The sequence below is a fragment of the Drosophila rhopaloa genome, unplaced genomic scaffold (assembly GCF_018152115.1).
Source record: "Drosophila rhopaloa isolate 14029-0021.01 unplaced genomic scaffold, ASM1815211v1 contig_178, whole genome shotgun sequence".
Classification (NCBI taxonomy): Eukaryota; Metazoa; Arthropoda; class Insecta; order Diptera; family Drosophilidae; genus Drosophila; species Drosophila rhopaloa.
In genome coordinates, this window is record NW_025335059.1 from 7,868,570 (window position 1) to 7,885,671 (window position 17,102).

Here is a 17,102-nt window from a genome sequence, read left to right on the forward strand (position 1 = left end):
GAAATATTGCATTACAGCTTTTCATGATACCAATTTGTATTCTCTTAGCTACGTTTCTTCCTGGTTGGAGACGAGGGTGGACATGATTGAGCGGGGCATCCTGACCAGCCTGTTTGAGAAGTATTTTCCCTGCCTGATGCAGCGGCAACGCGATTTCCGGCGCATTACGCCTATTACGGACATGGCCATGATCCAGATGACCTGCCATCTGCTCGAGTGCCTCCTGGAAAGCGACGACGGAAACGGGGATGGCAGAGGTCGAGGAAGTGGAACCGGCGGGGCAGCAAACCCCCACAGCCTGCACCACGGGGAACTTTCCCACGAGGCGAAGGTGCTGGCCCTGGAAACCATCTTTGTTTACGCCACCGTTTGGAGTTTTGGATCCGCCCTAAGTCAGGATGTAATTATCGACTGGCATCGCGAATTCCACAAGTGGTGGACAGGGGAGTTCAAGGACGTTAAGCTGCCCAGCCAGGGCACCGTGTTTGACCACCAGTTAAATGTGCAGACCCTGAAGTTTCAGCCTTGGTCCGAGTTGGCCGCCCAGGAGTCACTAGAGGGTCAAATTGACGCAGAGACTCCTTTGCAGGTGAGCCAATAAAAAGATAAAGATTATAAAATCTATGGGTAATGTAAAATTGTACAATTTTCAACCTTAGACTGTGCTAATTTCCACCGCGGAGACCACTCGACTGGTCTACTTCCTCAAACTGCTCATCGACCGCAACCTGGCCTGCATGTTGGTGGGCGGTTCTGGCTGTGGTAAGGGTGCCATCTTCCGGGAGCTGTTTAGTCAGTACGCCAGCGACCAGGAACTGCTCGAGGTGGCCGTGTCGACGGTGCCTGCAGGTGACAGCCATCAGCCGCAGTCCGTGAATCCCGGAGGAGCAGGAGTGGTGCGGCGCAAGGCTTCCTCCTCGGCCACTCCACTTTTAACCACCGTGCAGGCCACGCACTTCAACTTCTACACCAGTTCGGAGATATTTCAGAAGATGCTCGATGGTCCCCTGGAGAAGAAGTCGGGGCGATGCTATGCACCCAGTGGACCAAAGCGCCGGCTCATCTACTTTGTCAACGATTTGAATATGCCGGAGGTGGATGCCTATGGCACGGTTCAGCCACACACGATTATGCGACAGTTCATGGACTACAGGCAATGGTGAGTAGTGTGTGGAGTGTCAACTGCATTGACTGGTGCTTCAGAGTCATCTCCTGACTAGGTACGACCGCCAGCGGCTGCAGCTCAAGGACATTCGACACTGCCAGTTCGCCGCCTGCATGAATCCTACTGCCGGCTCCTTCACCATCGATCCAAGACTTCAGCGACATTTCTGCGTGTTCTCGGTGGCATCTCCAAGCGAGGACACTCTGCTCCACATCTACGGCAGCATCCTGACCAGTCATTTGGAGAGTCCCGGTCAAGGCTTCAGCAAGGAGATTCGCTCCATTGGAAGCCTGCTAGTGCGGGTGGGTATCGCCCTGCACCGACGTGTGGAATATGCCTTCCTGCCCACCGCTCTGAAGTTCCACTACCTTTTCAACCTGCGGGATCTCACGAGCATCTATCAGGGTCTGATGAACAGCGTGGGTGCTCCGGCCTCGGCGGGCGGAGGAGGTGCATCGGGCTATGGAGGAACCATCTGCGGCAGGCCCTCTGAACTTATTAGGCTCTACGTGCACGAGGCCTTTCGGGTCTACCACGATCGCTTGGTGGATCCCTATGACATCAAATCGTTTAAGTCATCCATTAGGGATATATTTAAGAAGGACTTTGAGGACTTCGATGAGGACTTCGTCTTTGCAGAGCCACTGATATATAGCCACTTTGCCCAGTCACTGGTGGACCAGAAGTATATGCCCCTTAAAAGCTGGGATTCACTTTACCAGCTTTTAATAGAGGCCCAAGCTAGTTACAACGAGGTGGTGGGCTATATGAATCTAGTCCTTTTCGAGGATGCCATGATACACGTGTGCCGGTAAATTGAATCGGAATGGTATTTCATAATGCATTATATTTATTTTGAATTTCCCAGTATCAATCGCATTCTGGAGAGCCCTCGGGGTAATGCCCTCCTTATCGGAGTTGGAGGATCCGGCAAGCAAACCTTGGCCCGTCTGGCGGCCTTTATCTCCTCGCTCAGTGTTTCGCAGATCCAAATCAAGAGAGGATTTGGTTTGCTAGATATGCGAGAGGAAATCGGCAGCCTTTACATGAAGGTGGGCCTCAAAAATCTGGCCTCCGTGTTTCTCATCTCGGATGCACAGATACCAGATGAATCCATATTGATGCTTATCAATGATCTGCTGGCCTCTGGCGAGATTCCTGAGCTCTTCAACGACGATCAGCTGGACACAATTACCAATGGGATCCGCAACGAGGTAAAGCAAAACGGAACGCTGGACACCAAGGAGAACTGCTGGCGATACTTCGTGGATAAGGTGAGGAGGCTGCTCAAAGTGGTGCTCTGCTTCTCGCCGGTGGGTCAAACACTACGGGTTCGGGCTCGGAAATTCCCAGCCATCATCAGCCGGACGGCCATCGACTGGTTCCACGAGTGGCCCAAAACGGCCCTGGAGTCCGTTTCCCAGAAGTTCCTCAACGAAATCTCCGGCATTCTGGAGGTAAATACACTTGAATAGCATAGGGGGACAAAAGATTAATCTCTTTTAATTCCAAAAATATTTTTTTGGGATTACTTATCTAAAATTATTGCTGATAACCACGTACATTTTGAAAAACCTTCTATGGTTATCTCAAAAATCAGTATATTTAAGATTTGCATAGCAGATTTGAAATTGGCTTTTGTATTGAAAAAATCGTTTTAAACTACTTAAGAATTTGTTTAAACATTACAGTTTTTCTTAAAGTAAAAAAACTGAACCGTACATTTTAAATAGTTTGCATAAATCCGACTAAAATCTAGCTACATTTAAGAATCGAGTTAATCTCTCAATGAGTTTTTCAAAATTAAACCTCTGGTGACCCTTTTTGAGTGTACTGGGTCTCCGTCCCCTTAATTTATGCGTCTGTCGGGCACAATTTACAACTACGAACCGTCATGCCGGACACTTTAAGTCCCCGGCACAAGAACGACAGCTGACTGACCTGACCCCCATATCCTCTTTCGCCCACCGAATATTTCCATGCAGCCCGAACTGGTGCCGCCCATCGGCTGCTTTATGGCTTACGTCCATGGTACCGTGAATCAGATATCGAGAATTTATCTGCAGAATGAAAAACGCTACAACTACACGACCCCGAAAACTTTTCTGGAATACATTTTCCTCTACCGCAAACTGTTGGTGGACAAAAACGGCGAGTTTGCTGAGCGCATCGCGCGTCTGCAGAGCGGAATGGCCAAGCTGGCGGAGTGCGCCCGTCAGGTGGACACGCTGAAGGTGAGTAAATGATGGAGTGGAAGAGGACGACTGCCGAATGCCACACGGTGACCATATGGCATATGGGAATGAAATGTGCATGTGGTGAATCCGGTTCGCGGGTGTCAGCACACTGGGAAAATAGTCTGGTCAATGGATTATTCTATTTGTAAATTTATTTAAATACTACTGCAAACACGAAAAAGGAAAATTTATCAAATTAATTAAAAAACATTACCAATGAGTAAGACCAACAAAACTTTTTTATTGTCCATCTAAGAAATATATTTATAATATAAATAATAGTATAAAATACGGCTGCCTATTGGAAAAATATTAGTTAACCCAAAGCTGATTAATTTCTTTATACAATCAAAGCTATTTAAAAGACTCTAAGTACTAGCGTAACGAGCTTATAATTTCCCTTTTGATTGGTTCCTTCTCTTTTAAATTCCTAGACAATTACAATTTTTAAATAATTTTAACCTTTTCATGTAAAAATAGATTGTACTGTAGGGCTCCAAAAAAAAAGGTGAAATTTCGGTAGAGTTAAAAATGTTGTCTGTCTGCTATCAAATATTAATTAAACAAGAACGCTGCATGCTCTCAAAATTGATCATCATTGAGCATCAACTTTCAATGGGACACTGCCATTCGATCTGTCGCCTCGACCATTCAATTAGTGCGCTTAATTGAATTGCTGTTGCAGCAAATCTGCTGTCCACTTTCCCCGGAGCCGGGCAACATCAATGGTGGAAGCCGGAGAAGCGGATGGCCGTTGCTATTCTTTGAGTTTTTAACGCAGTTTCCGGTTACGTCGCGTATACGCAGTGGAGGCCCAAAGGCATCGCGTTTGTTTCGCAGCATACTCCGCGGCGCTAAACAACGACCGTTCAACTGTGAAAGGGACGAAATGGGGGAAAGAGGGCCAAATGTTATTTAAACTAATTGAATTAAAATTAATTGAATTCGTTGCTATCGAACAAAAGGTGTGTTCAGTTTTCCTTTACCTAATGTTTATCCCTGATGTTTATTGATGGGGCTTAATATAAAAGGCTTGACTTAAGAAATTCTGATTAGAAAGAATTAAAACAACTTGCATTGATAGATGTTCATGTTTTGTCCATTTATAGTCATAGGGCATTCCATTATCGTTGTGTCAAAGCTTTTTCGTTAAATTTAAATTATCTCAGATGACGGCATGGCTTAAATAATTATTTAATAATTATTCTATAATTATATATTTCTATCACTTTTTTATTTGGTTGTGCTTAGTTCAAGTAGTTTATTGGCTGTTCCAAAAAAAAGTAAGAAAAATAAATAAAATATATATATAGGTATCAACTTTCGGATAATAATGGATAGTCTTCCCCATCTCTACCGCTTTCCCCCACATGAACTCACTTGTATTTGTATTGATGTGCCCGCAAATTGTGCACGAAAGTTGCTCTGCGTAAATATTGAGCTATCGTGTCGGAGCCTTAATTATTTTCATTATTTATTTGTCAGCCGCAAAAGTTTTCAGATCACTTTGATTTTGGCTTTGAGTTTCAAACGTCGCAATTGGACGGTTTTTCAGCACCAACTGGCCATCCAAGAAGTTCAGCTGGCGGCCAAAAACGCGGCGGCCGACAAACTGATTGTGATTGTGAGTGCGGAGAGCGAGAAGGTGAAGCGGGAGCGGTACACGGCCTCCGAGGAGGAGAAACGGGTGCGGATCATCGAGGAGGATGTCTCACTGAAGACCAAGGTGTGCGAAGAGGATCTGCGGCAGGCGGAACCCGCTCTGGTGGCCGCCCAAGCGGCCCTGAACACTCTGAACAAGAACAACCTGACTGAACTGAAGTCCTTTGGTTCGCCGCCCAAGGCGGTGGTCAATGTCTGTGCCGCCGTCATGGTTTTGCTGGCCAGTAACGGGAAGATTCCCAAGGGATCGCAGCTGGAAGGCCTCCAAGTTGATGATGGTGCGAGTGGACCAGTTCCTCAACGATCTGCTCAACTACAACAAGGATAACATACACCCCAACATCATTGAGACGCTGCAGGAGTACCTGAAGGTGATGTATTCGATTATTTTGTATAAAAAGATACTTATTCCGATTGCAGGACCCCGAGTTCAATCCCGACAAGGTGGTGCAAAAGTCAGTGGCCGCCGCCGGACTCTGTGCCTGGGTGATCAACCTGCATCGCTACCACCAGGTCTTCCTGATCGTGGGACCCAAACAGCAGGCGCTGCAGGACTCGCACCAGGAGTTGCTGGAAGCCAGGGAACGGCTGCAGTACCTCAAGGCGAAGATCAACAATCTGGAGGCCAAGCTGGCCGAGATTCAGGCGGAGTTCGAGAACGCGGTGGCCGAGAAGCAGAGGTGCCAGCGGGAGGCGGACAAGACCTCCTTCACCATCGACCTGGCCCATCGGCTGGTCAATGGGCTGGCCAACGAGAATGTCCGCTGGAAGGAGTCCGTCCAGAGGTGAGTCCTTCGGCGGTGTGATTGCGGGTGGTGAACCACTGCATTTATGCGTAATCAATTATTAAATTTAATTTACATTCTGTGTGCGTCCGCCATTGCTGTAATTGCTTCGCCTGGCACCTGTCCTGCCCTCCACTGAAGTGGTGAATGCGGGGCACTGCACTCAGAAAAAATATTGAAACTAAAGCGGACCTAAAAATCACTAGCCAATAATTCAAGGTGCCTTTGCAATTTTGTTTGAAATAGATAGTCAAATATTATAAAAATATTAATCTTAAAATAATTTTATTAGGTTAATCCCTTAGGTGAAACCTACTGGCAAATTTTTCTTAAAATGGTTATATTAAATTATTTTAAAATGTATCTAGTCAAAATTATAGTTCCTACCAGAGTGTTTGAGTTCTTAGAAACCAGTCTGTTACTTCAATACCATTCTTTTCGTATTCGGAGGATACAATTAAGTTGTCACCAGCAATAAACACCTGTCACTTCTTTCTAAAAAAAAATTCACTTATTCAATTATATTATTTTAAAAATATTATTATTGCTTGGTAAGTTAAAGCCATAAAAATGGAAAAACTTCATAAAATCCGAACTTATTTCTCTCAAGTGCATGGGAATTCCGCTTACTTGCGGGCCACCGCGGCAACAAAAGGCCGTAAATTTTATTTACTTGCTCCCATTCGGAGCACTGCGAGGTCCCCGAACCCGGCTCATACACTCGATTGCGCCCTCGTCGGAAGGCAATGAACCGCCAGGAGTGGCGGCAATTTGCAAAAATCATTGCCAGTTAACCGAAATGCATTTAAGCAGCTTCAAACCGGAGGCACGTACTCCAATACGGTATGCAAACTTGTCATAGCCTTTGTGAGTGGGTGGCTCGGTTTCCATGGAGCTAATCCCATCTGTTGCTGCTCTGAAGCCTGGTGACGTGAGCCACGAAAATGTCGAGCCAAGGTGTAGGGCACCTGCCTAACAAGCCAACAATTGCAGTTGACAAGTGTGAAAGTTGGCACAATGGGTGGTGGCGGGGTGAAAAGGACGAATCTCGAAGAAAGCAGACAAGCAGCGTATGAAGGAGGCAGAGCCTATTAGGATTTCCAAGGACGTGGCTGATGGATCCGGGGGCAATGCATCTCCCATTTGATTACGTATGGTTTGGATTGATGCAACCGGTAAAGACTAGAAAATTTGCATGATATATTTCAACGCCCCGAGGTATGCAACATGTTTTTATGAATGACAAATGAAGAGTATGCTCATATAACCGAAATGTGATTTTTAGTAGTGAGTTTCGTTGTGAATGGCAATCAGCTTGGTAGAAATCCACGTGTAGCTCCTAAATTATATTTTGTGTTTTTTAAACATCTTTTGGTCGTGGGCTTTTCTTGACACGAAGTTTATCTGCAGTCACTGCTGAGCGGTGACGGTATTTTATCGCGATTCTTATAACAATAAGCAAGTTTTAAGCTGTTTTGTGTTTGCCCTCGCCCTGCGCGGTCTGGGGCGGGGTTGTCTCGCCTGTTCTGCTTCTCGTCGTTATGGGTTTACCTGCTATTGCGCCCCGTAATGGATGTGTAGTTTGGGAGATGGGAAGTGTGATGCGCCCTGAAGAAATACGCGCCGCTCGCGCTAGCGCGTGTACTGCTTTACTCGCGGTTGCCACACAGACGACCTCCTCGTGGTGGCATCGCGCACGCCACTAGTGTACCTGCACCTCTCCACGTCGGCAGCTTGGTCTGTCCACTCACTGGGTCTGCATCGTGGCCCTGCTTTCCCACTATGTCTGACATATTTAACAAATGCATTTTGGACAGGTATTATAGGAACGCAAGGGTGCTACCCCTTTCGTCCTGTCTCCTCCGTTCGAAACTAAACGGCGGCCACGCGACTCCCAGGGCGGCCTCCCCGCGCCACATTGGAACATCGCTTTGCGATTTGGCGCGAGCGGAAGTTGGGCAGACATGTTGGATGCTGATGGTCTGATGCCCCATGGGATGACGCCTCAAATCTAGATCCCTGCTTTGTGTCCGACGTAGCGATCCGGTCTTTTGGACATTCTTGACCTTGCTTGGCTCCAAAACTACACATCCGCACTTCAATTTGGTGTATCCAGAATATATGCCAACTCGGCTTTTCGGCTAGCTGTAAAACACTGACAACTCTTGTGTAATTTTGGCCCTCGTTAAGAAGACAGGCCTCGGTGTTCTGAAGGACTCCTCAACGTTCGAATCTATAACACGGGTTTTGATTCGGCTTTGGGTACTAACATATACTGCCCCAAAGACTGATTGGAGAACATCCAGGTGACGAAGATGTATGAGCTACAGTATTATAAACTAGGCAGAATATGTTTTATGTACCTTAAGCGGGTGCAACGTCGGAGTCCCTAAATTACGCAACTCGGGGAACGAGTCACTGTCGGCGTGCCCCGTAGAAAGATTACTTCTGTAGTGCCATTTTGGACTTCTAAACTACTGTGTTCGGACCCTGTTTGTGGTAATGTGTGGTTCTCTGTTTGGTTCACTCGTGTAGCTTGCTTGTGCGTAACTGTGGCGGTACCCGTTCGACGAAGATGCCCGGTCGATTAGAAAAATAAAAACAAGCCGGGCCTGACTCCCGGTACAATGATCCGGACGCGTATCGCGTGGTTCTCGCTCGGCTTAGACGTATCGTGTGTTAGCTCGCCCGGTTGGCGGCTGGCCCCTGGGTGGGCTCTCCTGCCCTGGCTCCTTATTCGCGTTGTGCCATCCGCGACATTATAGCATGGCTTTTTTAAGTGTGCGGTGCTGGCCGGCTTTGGGCTGGTTCGTCTGGCGTTGGAATGATTCATCGATTAATATCGGATTGTGGACGCTGTGGTGTGGTTCTGAGGCTGATTTCGGTCTGTGTGTGCTTGCCGAACTCCTGGCGATGGTGGCTCTTTGGGTATCTTTATACCTGCTTTCCTGTGGACGAAGGTGGCTCTGCGTCTTTAAGGTTCCTAGCCTACCTGCCCGCCGCCTTGTGCGGCGATGCGGCATATTCGACTGCGCGGATGTACTTGGCTTTTCTCCCCGCGGATGGATCTCGATTTGAGTCCTTGTGGCCGGACTGGAGCAATTTTTGTGGCGGTGACTTATGCAACATGCTGGTGGGGAATCGGCCTGTGGGGGTACGTTGGATGTCTTGCAATGGGCTCGTTGGGTGACCCTTTTTACACCCTGTACACCGACAGCGCTTGTTTTTATAATCACGGCGCTTAAACAGGCTGAAGTAAAATCCAGACCCGGCACCCACTGGCCGTTGCTGCCACACCGTGAAACCGCGCCGCACCCTCCCGGGTGCTATGCTAGCCTACCTAGGGCTGGCGGGTTACATGGCCCGGACCTTCTGCATTGACATGCCTGCCTTTTTGGCTGTAACCGGCTGCTGGATGCTGCCCTGGGATGCCGGACCTCGCCCCGCTCCACGTGGGCCTAAGCGAGGTGAGGATATGGCGGGGGTGTGCTCGTTAACGGCTTGTACTGTCTGAGGCGCTCGCCCGGAACAGATCTTTGAGTTTTGGGATCTGGGCGTGCTGTTCACTGTTGTGGCGTATCAAACGGGCCCCCCAAGTGATTGAATCCCTGGTGGTGTGGTCGGCTGAGGTTCGCACTCGGCACGTTTGTTCGTTCCGGCGTGCAGTTGTGGTTTTGATCCCTTATGGCCTGCCTGCTGCCCTGTCTGACAGGGTTAAGACCGACCCGAACCCCGGTGAGCCTGCCGCACGACGTTGCTTTTACCGGTGTTGCACCTGGTGTTTTACGGCTACCTTGGACTCGAAGTTTGGATGGGTGTCCCAACGGTAGCGCGGGGGGCCCGGGCTGGGGGAGGTTCCTGTGGCTTGGTGTGGCCGGTGGGTTTGTTTTGGACCCTGGCGCGGTGTTTGTTGAGCCTGAGGGATGGTTGCGCCCCTGCCCGCGGCTTTGCGGTGTGGCCCTGGGCTCTGAGCAAGTTTTTAGCGCTGTCGTCGGGTCTGGGCCGGCTGTGGGCGGCCGCGGGCCGGGGCCTCGGCCTGTTTTGTGTTGTCCACCGGCTGAAACGGCTGCCTCGCGTGCGCTGTCCTGCAGAGTTTGGGCTTTGTGACTCTGGCGCCCGGGCGACTGGACTTGGTAAGCGATGGTAAGTCCCTGTGTGCGCCCTGGGTGCCAGCGCCCCGTGTCCTTGGTGTTGGAAACTATGGGGCTCTGTACACTTCAGGAGTTTGGGGCTTGGCTTGCCGCGCTGGGGATTAATTTGGCCACTCTTTTTGGCGGTTGGTGCTGAACCACCGGGGCGGATTGGGCCCGTGGTTTTGGCCGTGCGCGTGGTGTTGGTGGGCGAACGGGGCTTAGCGCCTCGGCCCCCCGTGAGTGTTGTGCTTAAACTGGGTGATTTTTAGTAAGCTTGAGCGTATTTGTTTAACCTGTTCTAAAAATGTTGTATTTTTATCGAAAACTATTAATTTACAAATTTACGGCCAAAGACTGCAAATATTCGTTATTACATACATTTATTTATTAAAGACTACTGGGATATTTATTTATTTTGTTTTCAATCTGCCTTATTTTTATGAACTTTGTGGGTAACTGTGAAAAGAGTTTTATTTGCATTTTAAGTTGACTGAACATTTGCCTTGTAGGAAAAAATAAAAACCGTTTTATTTGAAATTAAAAACCCTAGAATGCGACCAATTTCATTTTATATTTTACCAAAAAACAATATATTTTTTTTTAAATTTATTTGCCATTAATTTGGCAAAGTAAAGCATTTTAAATTCGCTATTGGTGGCATATTAAATTATACAAACAACTTTTTATTTTTGCCTTTCATTATAAATGTTGAGTAATTATTCATTACTTAAAAAATTCATGTTTATTTTGTATTCCTTTTATTTTAATAGTAAATTAGGAGCGTTTTATATTGATTGTTAATTTACAAATTTTAACAATACGCTAAATTTTAGATAATTGGAACACAATCATTAAAAATTATGCCTATTTGATATCAGATATGTGTAGGAAAAATTATGGGATTGCAGTTTTTAGACATTTTATAACCCTGTGTTCTTTCTCGCCCTATGACAACACTTTATTTGAATACAAAACGGATTAAATATCAAATAAAACGTAATTGAGCGGAAAAACTTTTAAAGTTAAATCCAAATTAAAATCAAAACTTCATAAATAAAAGCTCTTTACAGGTGACATCATAATTTTACAAATTTAGTTATCTTTACCATTCAAAGAGTAAATTTAGCAATAATCACCCAACTTGTGCCCAAAGTTTTTATTTAAATGTCATTTGAATAAGAGACCTAATGAAAATGCAACCTTTTGAGGTCATGAATTTCCATTGGAACGAGGCCGAAAGCAATGGGGTGCCCACCCATCAATTATATAAACCATCAGGCCACATGCAATAAGCAGTGGCAAAAAACTTAATCAAATTCATATAGATGTCAATAGCATTTCGGGTCCGAGTACATGTATGTAGTGCAACACACGCAGAGCACTCCGACACCTTTGGCTGCCCATTGAATGGTTGCATTCATTGAAATTCAATTGAGTGCGCGTGCAAGCCAAAAGAAAATCCGAAAAGGGCGTCGATGATGATGTGGGGGATTGGGGGGATTGAGGGGTTGGTTCTGGGTCGGAAAAGTACGAAAACTACTGAATTTTTCGCACCTAAACAACTGCAGAATCCACACACAACCACGAACCTGTAGAAATCGCCACAAATGGGCAGCGTCAGCAGTTAAATTGCCGGGGAGCCGAAGCCGGAATATAAATGCATATAAAATACGTATTGAATTACGAAAAATGAAAAATTTCCCAACATTGCTGGTCTGTGAATTTATGCTTTGTTCAGGGGTGTGAATCTAGGCGGTCCTTGGACGTTTGAATGCACTGGGAAAGGAGCAACAGCCTCCGTTCTGGGCCGCTCCATGTTCGACTTTGCAAGCGAGAATTGTTCAAATATTTATGAAAATATAATTTGACCCACAACAGCAAATTGTTTGTACCTTTGTGGGTGGTTCTGGGCCGGCTATTCGGACAGGTGTGTGTAAGCTGCTCTGACTTGCATATAAATTTCTGCATATTTGACAATGACATTACACACACACGCACACATAAGGATCCTGCAGGATACTCGCATTTGTTTGCCAACTTATTGTTGTTATTGTTGGAGCTGTTGGCATGGTCGGGCTGCCTTCGAAAAATACTATCTGTTTTAAATGAGAATGCTCTTATGTCACCTGACAGGTATTTCACCAAAATTCAACACAATATTTCTGCAAAAACAATTATGCCAGAAAACAGGCAGGCAGGAGCGCCTGTTTGAATTCCTTGCCAGGGGGCTATTCCAATATCGATTTGTGGATATATACAATACATGTTTTTTATGTCATCCCAGGTTTATTTTCATTTCTTTGTGGTTAAATCCCCTTTTATTTCTATTGCCAGGTCTCTGAACCTTGAGCAATTATTAGATTATTCAATTACAAAGAGCCATTTGTAAGACTCTTTTAAACATATGAATGCGCATATAAATGAGCATAAATCATTGTCGTTTTTGCTGCAGTGCGTCTGGCTGGGAGGGGGGCATAACAGCAGATAACTAATTGAAAATAGTTTATGCTAGCAACGCAAAAAGTTGCCGTTCTTGGCATTATCCCCGTTCCAGGGCTTTGACATAATAAGCTCAAATATTTCAATAAGAGTTGGCATGCAGCAATTTCCGATAATTTATGCAACCACTTGAGGCGGGATGCCGCCTTTAAGCCCACCCCCATCATCAGGAATGTCAGCAGCAAAGGGGCAGCAACAAGCTGCTACTTCCTCCTCCGACATCATTATTTTTTCAATTTCCCCTCATTTAAATTTAAATGCAGCACGACGGGCTCAAAAAGTGGGCTGTAGCGGATGTCGGGTGAGCTGCAGCCTTTAGCTTCCTGGTGCTGTAATTTATACGATTTGTTAGCATCAAACGTTGGGTGGGAGGTAGGGAGGATTTCCACCTGCAGCCACTAACTCGTCTTCTTATTTCTGGCTTTTCCTCCTAGCCTGCAAGCCAAGATTGGAACCCTGCCCGGAGATATACTGCTAATTTCCTCGTTCCTGTCGTACGTGGGCTGCTTCACGCGCCGCTACCGCGAGGAGTTGCAGCATAAGATGTGGCTGCCCAACTTTCGCAAAATCGATGTAAGTTAAGGTCACTTTCACTGGCCAAGTCTGTAACTAAGACTCCGTGTCCTTCCGTTCCACAGCCTCATATTCCGCATACCGAGGGTGTGGATACTCTGGCCCTTTTCTCGGACGATGCCCAGATAGCCGCCTGGAACAACGAAGGTCTGCCCATGGATCGGATGTCCACTGAGAATGCCACCATTCTGCAGTATTCCACAAGGTGGCCTTTGATGATAGACCCCCAACTGTAAGTGTGTACATTTAATCTTAAGCTTCTGAACGCTAAATGGAATTTTCAGCCAGGGCATCAAGTGGATCAAGATACGATTTGGTTCCTCCTTGGTGGTCTTGCGGCTGAGACAAAAGGGATTTCTCGAGGCTTTAGAGAAGAGTATCTCCCAGGGAGAAACCGTGCTTATCGAACAAATCGAGGAGACTGTGGATACCGTTTTGGAGCCACTGCTCAGTCGAGCGTTGATTAAAAAAGGTCGCTATCTGCGCATCGGCGATAAGGAAATCGAGTTCCATCACAACTTCCGGCTGATCCTGCACACCAAGATGGCAAATCCGCACTACAAACCGGAAATGCAGGCGCAGACCACTTTAATCAACTTTACGGTCACGCCAGATGGACTCGAGGAGCAGCTACTGGCGGAGGTGGTCAAGATCGAAAGGCCAGATCTGGAGCAGATGAAAACGGAGGTCACCGTGCAGCAAAACAAGTTCAAGATATCGTTAAAAGCACTCGAAGATGAGCTTCTAGCCAGACTGGCATCGGCGGGTGAAAATGTGCTGGATGATCATGCTCTGGTGATCAATTTGGAGAACACCAAGCGAACTGTGGACGAGATCGAGGCGAAGGTGAGGGAGGCAAGGGTCACCACTCTGCAGATCGACGATACCCGGAATATATACCGATCGGCCGCGAAAAGGGCTGCTATTTTGTACTTTGTTCTCACCGATCTGAGCCGCATAAATCCCATCTATAAGTTCTCGCTGAAGTCCTTTATGCATGTTTTCCGGCAGGCCATTGCGCAGGCCTCCGAATCCAAGAATTATGAACGCAGGGTGCTCCACTTGGTGGACTCCATTACCCTGCAGACCTACCGATACACTTTGCGGGGTCTTTTCGAGGCGGACAAGCTGACCTTTACCTCGCACATGACCTTGCGCATTCTGATTGCCGCCGATCAGGTGGCCAAGGACGAAACGGACTTCCTCCTCCGGTTTCCCCACGATCCCAGTACTTTGTCCCCCTTGGATTTCGTGAGTCGCAGTGCATGGGGAGGAATCAAATCCTTGACTCTGATCGAGCATTTCTATGGGATTGACAAGGACATGGAGAACTATACGAAGCGGTGGCGGAAGTTTATGGCCAGTGATACTCCCGAGCGGGAACAGTTTCCCGGCGAGTGGAAGCACCGCACTCCCCTCCAGAAATTGTGTATTATTCGGTCATTGCGACCCGATCGCATGACCTATGCCATGCGACAGTTTGTGGAGCAGACGATGGGTCGCTCCTATGCCGAGATCCAGACTCCGCCCTTTGGAGCCATCTTCCAGGAACTGAATGCTGCCACGCCCGCCTTCTTTATCCTTTCACCCGGTGTGGATCCCATTCGGGATGTGGAGCGTTATGGGCAGCGACAGGGATTCCATTCGGAGTCCGATACCCTAGTGAATATCTCACTGGGCCAGGGACAAGAGCTACTGGCCGAGCAGGCTATTATACAAGCTCTGGAGTCTGGTCAACAATGGGTGATCCTGCAAAATATCCATCTGGTGGTCAACTGGCTACCCACGCTGGAGAAGCTCATTGAACGGATCGTGCTGCAGAGCGAGACGCAGGGCGAATCAAGTTTCCGACTCTTCATCAGCGCCGAGCCGGCTCCAGATCCACAATATCATGTCATTCCGCAGGGCATCCTGGAGTCTTCGCTTAAGGTATTTTATTCTTCCTTCACGCACTCAAAATAATTCTCAAGATACAATCAATAGGTGGACTCCTAAAAATTAACAATTTCGAGAAAGAAAACAGAATATTTTCTTTTAAAATATTTATTAATTTAATCTTAATTGTTTTAAAGTCCTACCAGCACTTAGTATTTTAAGAGTACCCAAGGGTAATTAAAGTTCACCCAACAGGTGGTCAATGAACCGCCATCCGGAATGGCGGCCAATCTGCACAAGGCGTGGGACAACTTCTCGCAGGACGCGTTGGAAACATGCACCCAGGAGGCGGAGTTCAAGTCCATCCTATTCGCTCTCTGCTATTTCCATGCGGTGGCCGGCGAAAGGCGAAAGTTTGGACCGCAGGGCTGGAACAAGGTGTACCCGTTTAACATTGGTGACCTCACTATCTCGTCCAATGTCCTTCATAACTATTTGGAGGGCAGCAATCGGATTCCCTGGGAGGATCTACGCTACCTCTTCGGTGAGATTATGTACGGTGGCCACATCACGGACGACTGGGACCGCCGGCTATGCCAGACTTATCTGGAGGAGCTCCTGCAGCAGGACCTTATTGATGGGGACTTTGAACTGTGTCCGGGTTTTCCAGCTCCTCCCAATCTTGACTTTGATGGCTATCATTCGTATATCACGGAAATGCTGCCGGAGGAGAGCCCGTTGCTCTATGGTCTGCATCCCAATGCGGAGATTGGCTTCCTGACCACCGCCTCCGAGCAATTGCTGCGCACTATTTTCGAACTGCAGCCAAGGGAATCGGAGCTGAGCTCCCATTGTGGAGCACCGCGGGAGGAGCTGGTGAAGATCATGATTGACGACTTCCTTGACAAACTGCAGGACGAGTTCAATCTGAAGGCACTGCTTAATCGCTTGGAGCGCAAGACACCTTTTGTGGTGGTTGCCCTGCAGGAATGCGAGCGTATGAACGCTCTGATCCGGGAGATAAAGCGATCCCTGCGAGAACTGATGCTGGGGCTGAGGGGGAGAACTCACCATTACCCAGGAAATGGAGCGGCTGGATCATGCCATCTTCTATGATCATGTGCCGGGTGCTTGGGCTCGATTGGCCTATCCCAGCATGCTGGGCCTGCAGTCCTGGTTCGCGGACCTGCTGCACCGCATCAAGGAGCTGGCCGGTTGGCTCAATGACTTCAAGCTGCCCTGTGCCATCTGGCTGGGCGGACTCTTCAATCCGCAGAGCTTCCTCACCGCCATCATGCAGGAGAGTGCCCGGAAACACGATCTTCCGCTGGACAGGATGCTGATCAGCTGCGATGTCACCAAGAAGCAAAAAGACGACGTCACGTAAGTCGTTAAAAGTTGAGTGTGCGAACACTTGCAACAGCATTTCTGGCCTAGAAGATTAAAAGATCTTAAATTGGTATTCGATATAAATTTGTAAAAAACCTCTTTATTTGATAATATTATTTCTATTTCATCGATTTTTTTTAATTGCTAAACCGATTCTTTATTATATTAAATTATTATATTAACATAACAAATTTAACATTTTTATATACCAAATTGTATGACCTAGAAAAGTTTGCATGGCATTAATAAATTTATAATTTTTGTTGAAAGAATTTCATAATTCATAGGAAATTGAATTTAAGTGGAGCAATTGATAATATGGGTAAAACCGAGATTATGAAACTTTTTTAATATTTATATTCAAAAGATTAGAAGCTTTGACATTAAAAAGCACAATTTTAAATTAAGAGATTAAGAGATTCGCGTTATAAGAATGCTTGTTCTTGCTCTCCGTTGCTGGTATGCCCCCTGACCTGACCCTTTGACCTTCCACTTTTGAACAGCCTTCCACCCATGGAGGGCGCCTTTGTCCACGACCTGTACATGGACGGCGCCAGCTGGGACTGCCAACTGAACTCCATTGTGGCGCTGCGTCCCAAGGAGATGCTGTGCGCAATGCCCGTCATCTACATCAAGTCCATTGTCCAGGAGAAGCAGGAACTGCAGCGTGTCTACGAGTGTCCTTTGTACAAGACCAGGTGGGTGACATTTACCAATATGATGCACTCGCCCACTCCTTTGTCTGCTATTTCTAATTGACTGACGGCTCCTTTTAATCCGCTTT

General features: G+C 47.1%; 1 protein-coding gene across 1 annotated transcript in view; it reads left to right on the top strand.

The window, feature by feature from the left end:
• The window catches only part of LOC108050247 (dynein beta chain, ciliary), a 37,295-nt gene that overhangs the window by 19,975 nt on the left and 218 nt on the right, over window positions 1-17,102 (top strand). Inside the window, 14 exon segments of the mRNA XM_044458862.1 lie at window positions 49-589; window positions 660-1,159; window positions 1,221-1,976; window positions 2,034-2,622; window positions 3,151-3,399; window positions 4,958-5,302; window positions 5,304-5,435; window positions 5,485-5,849; window positions 12,916-13,054; window positions 13,120-13,286; window positions 13,339-14,983; window positions 15,185-15,988; window positions 15,990-16,312; window positions 16,822-17,016. Of these exon segments, the coding sequence (XP_044314797.1) occupies window positions 49-589; window positions 660-1,159; window positions 1,221-1,976; window positions 2,034-2,622; window positions 3,151-3,399; window positions 4,958-5,302; window positions 5,304-5,435; window positions 5,485-5,849; window positions 12,916-13,054; window positions 13,120-13,286; window positions 13,339-14,983; window positions 15,185-15,988; window positions 15,990-16,312; window positions 16,822-17,016 (6,750 nt within the window).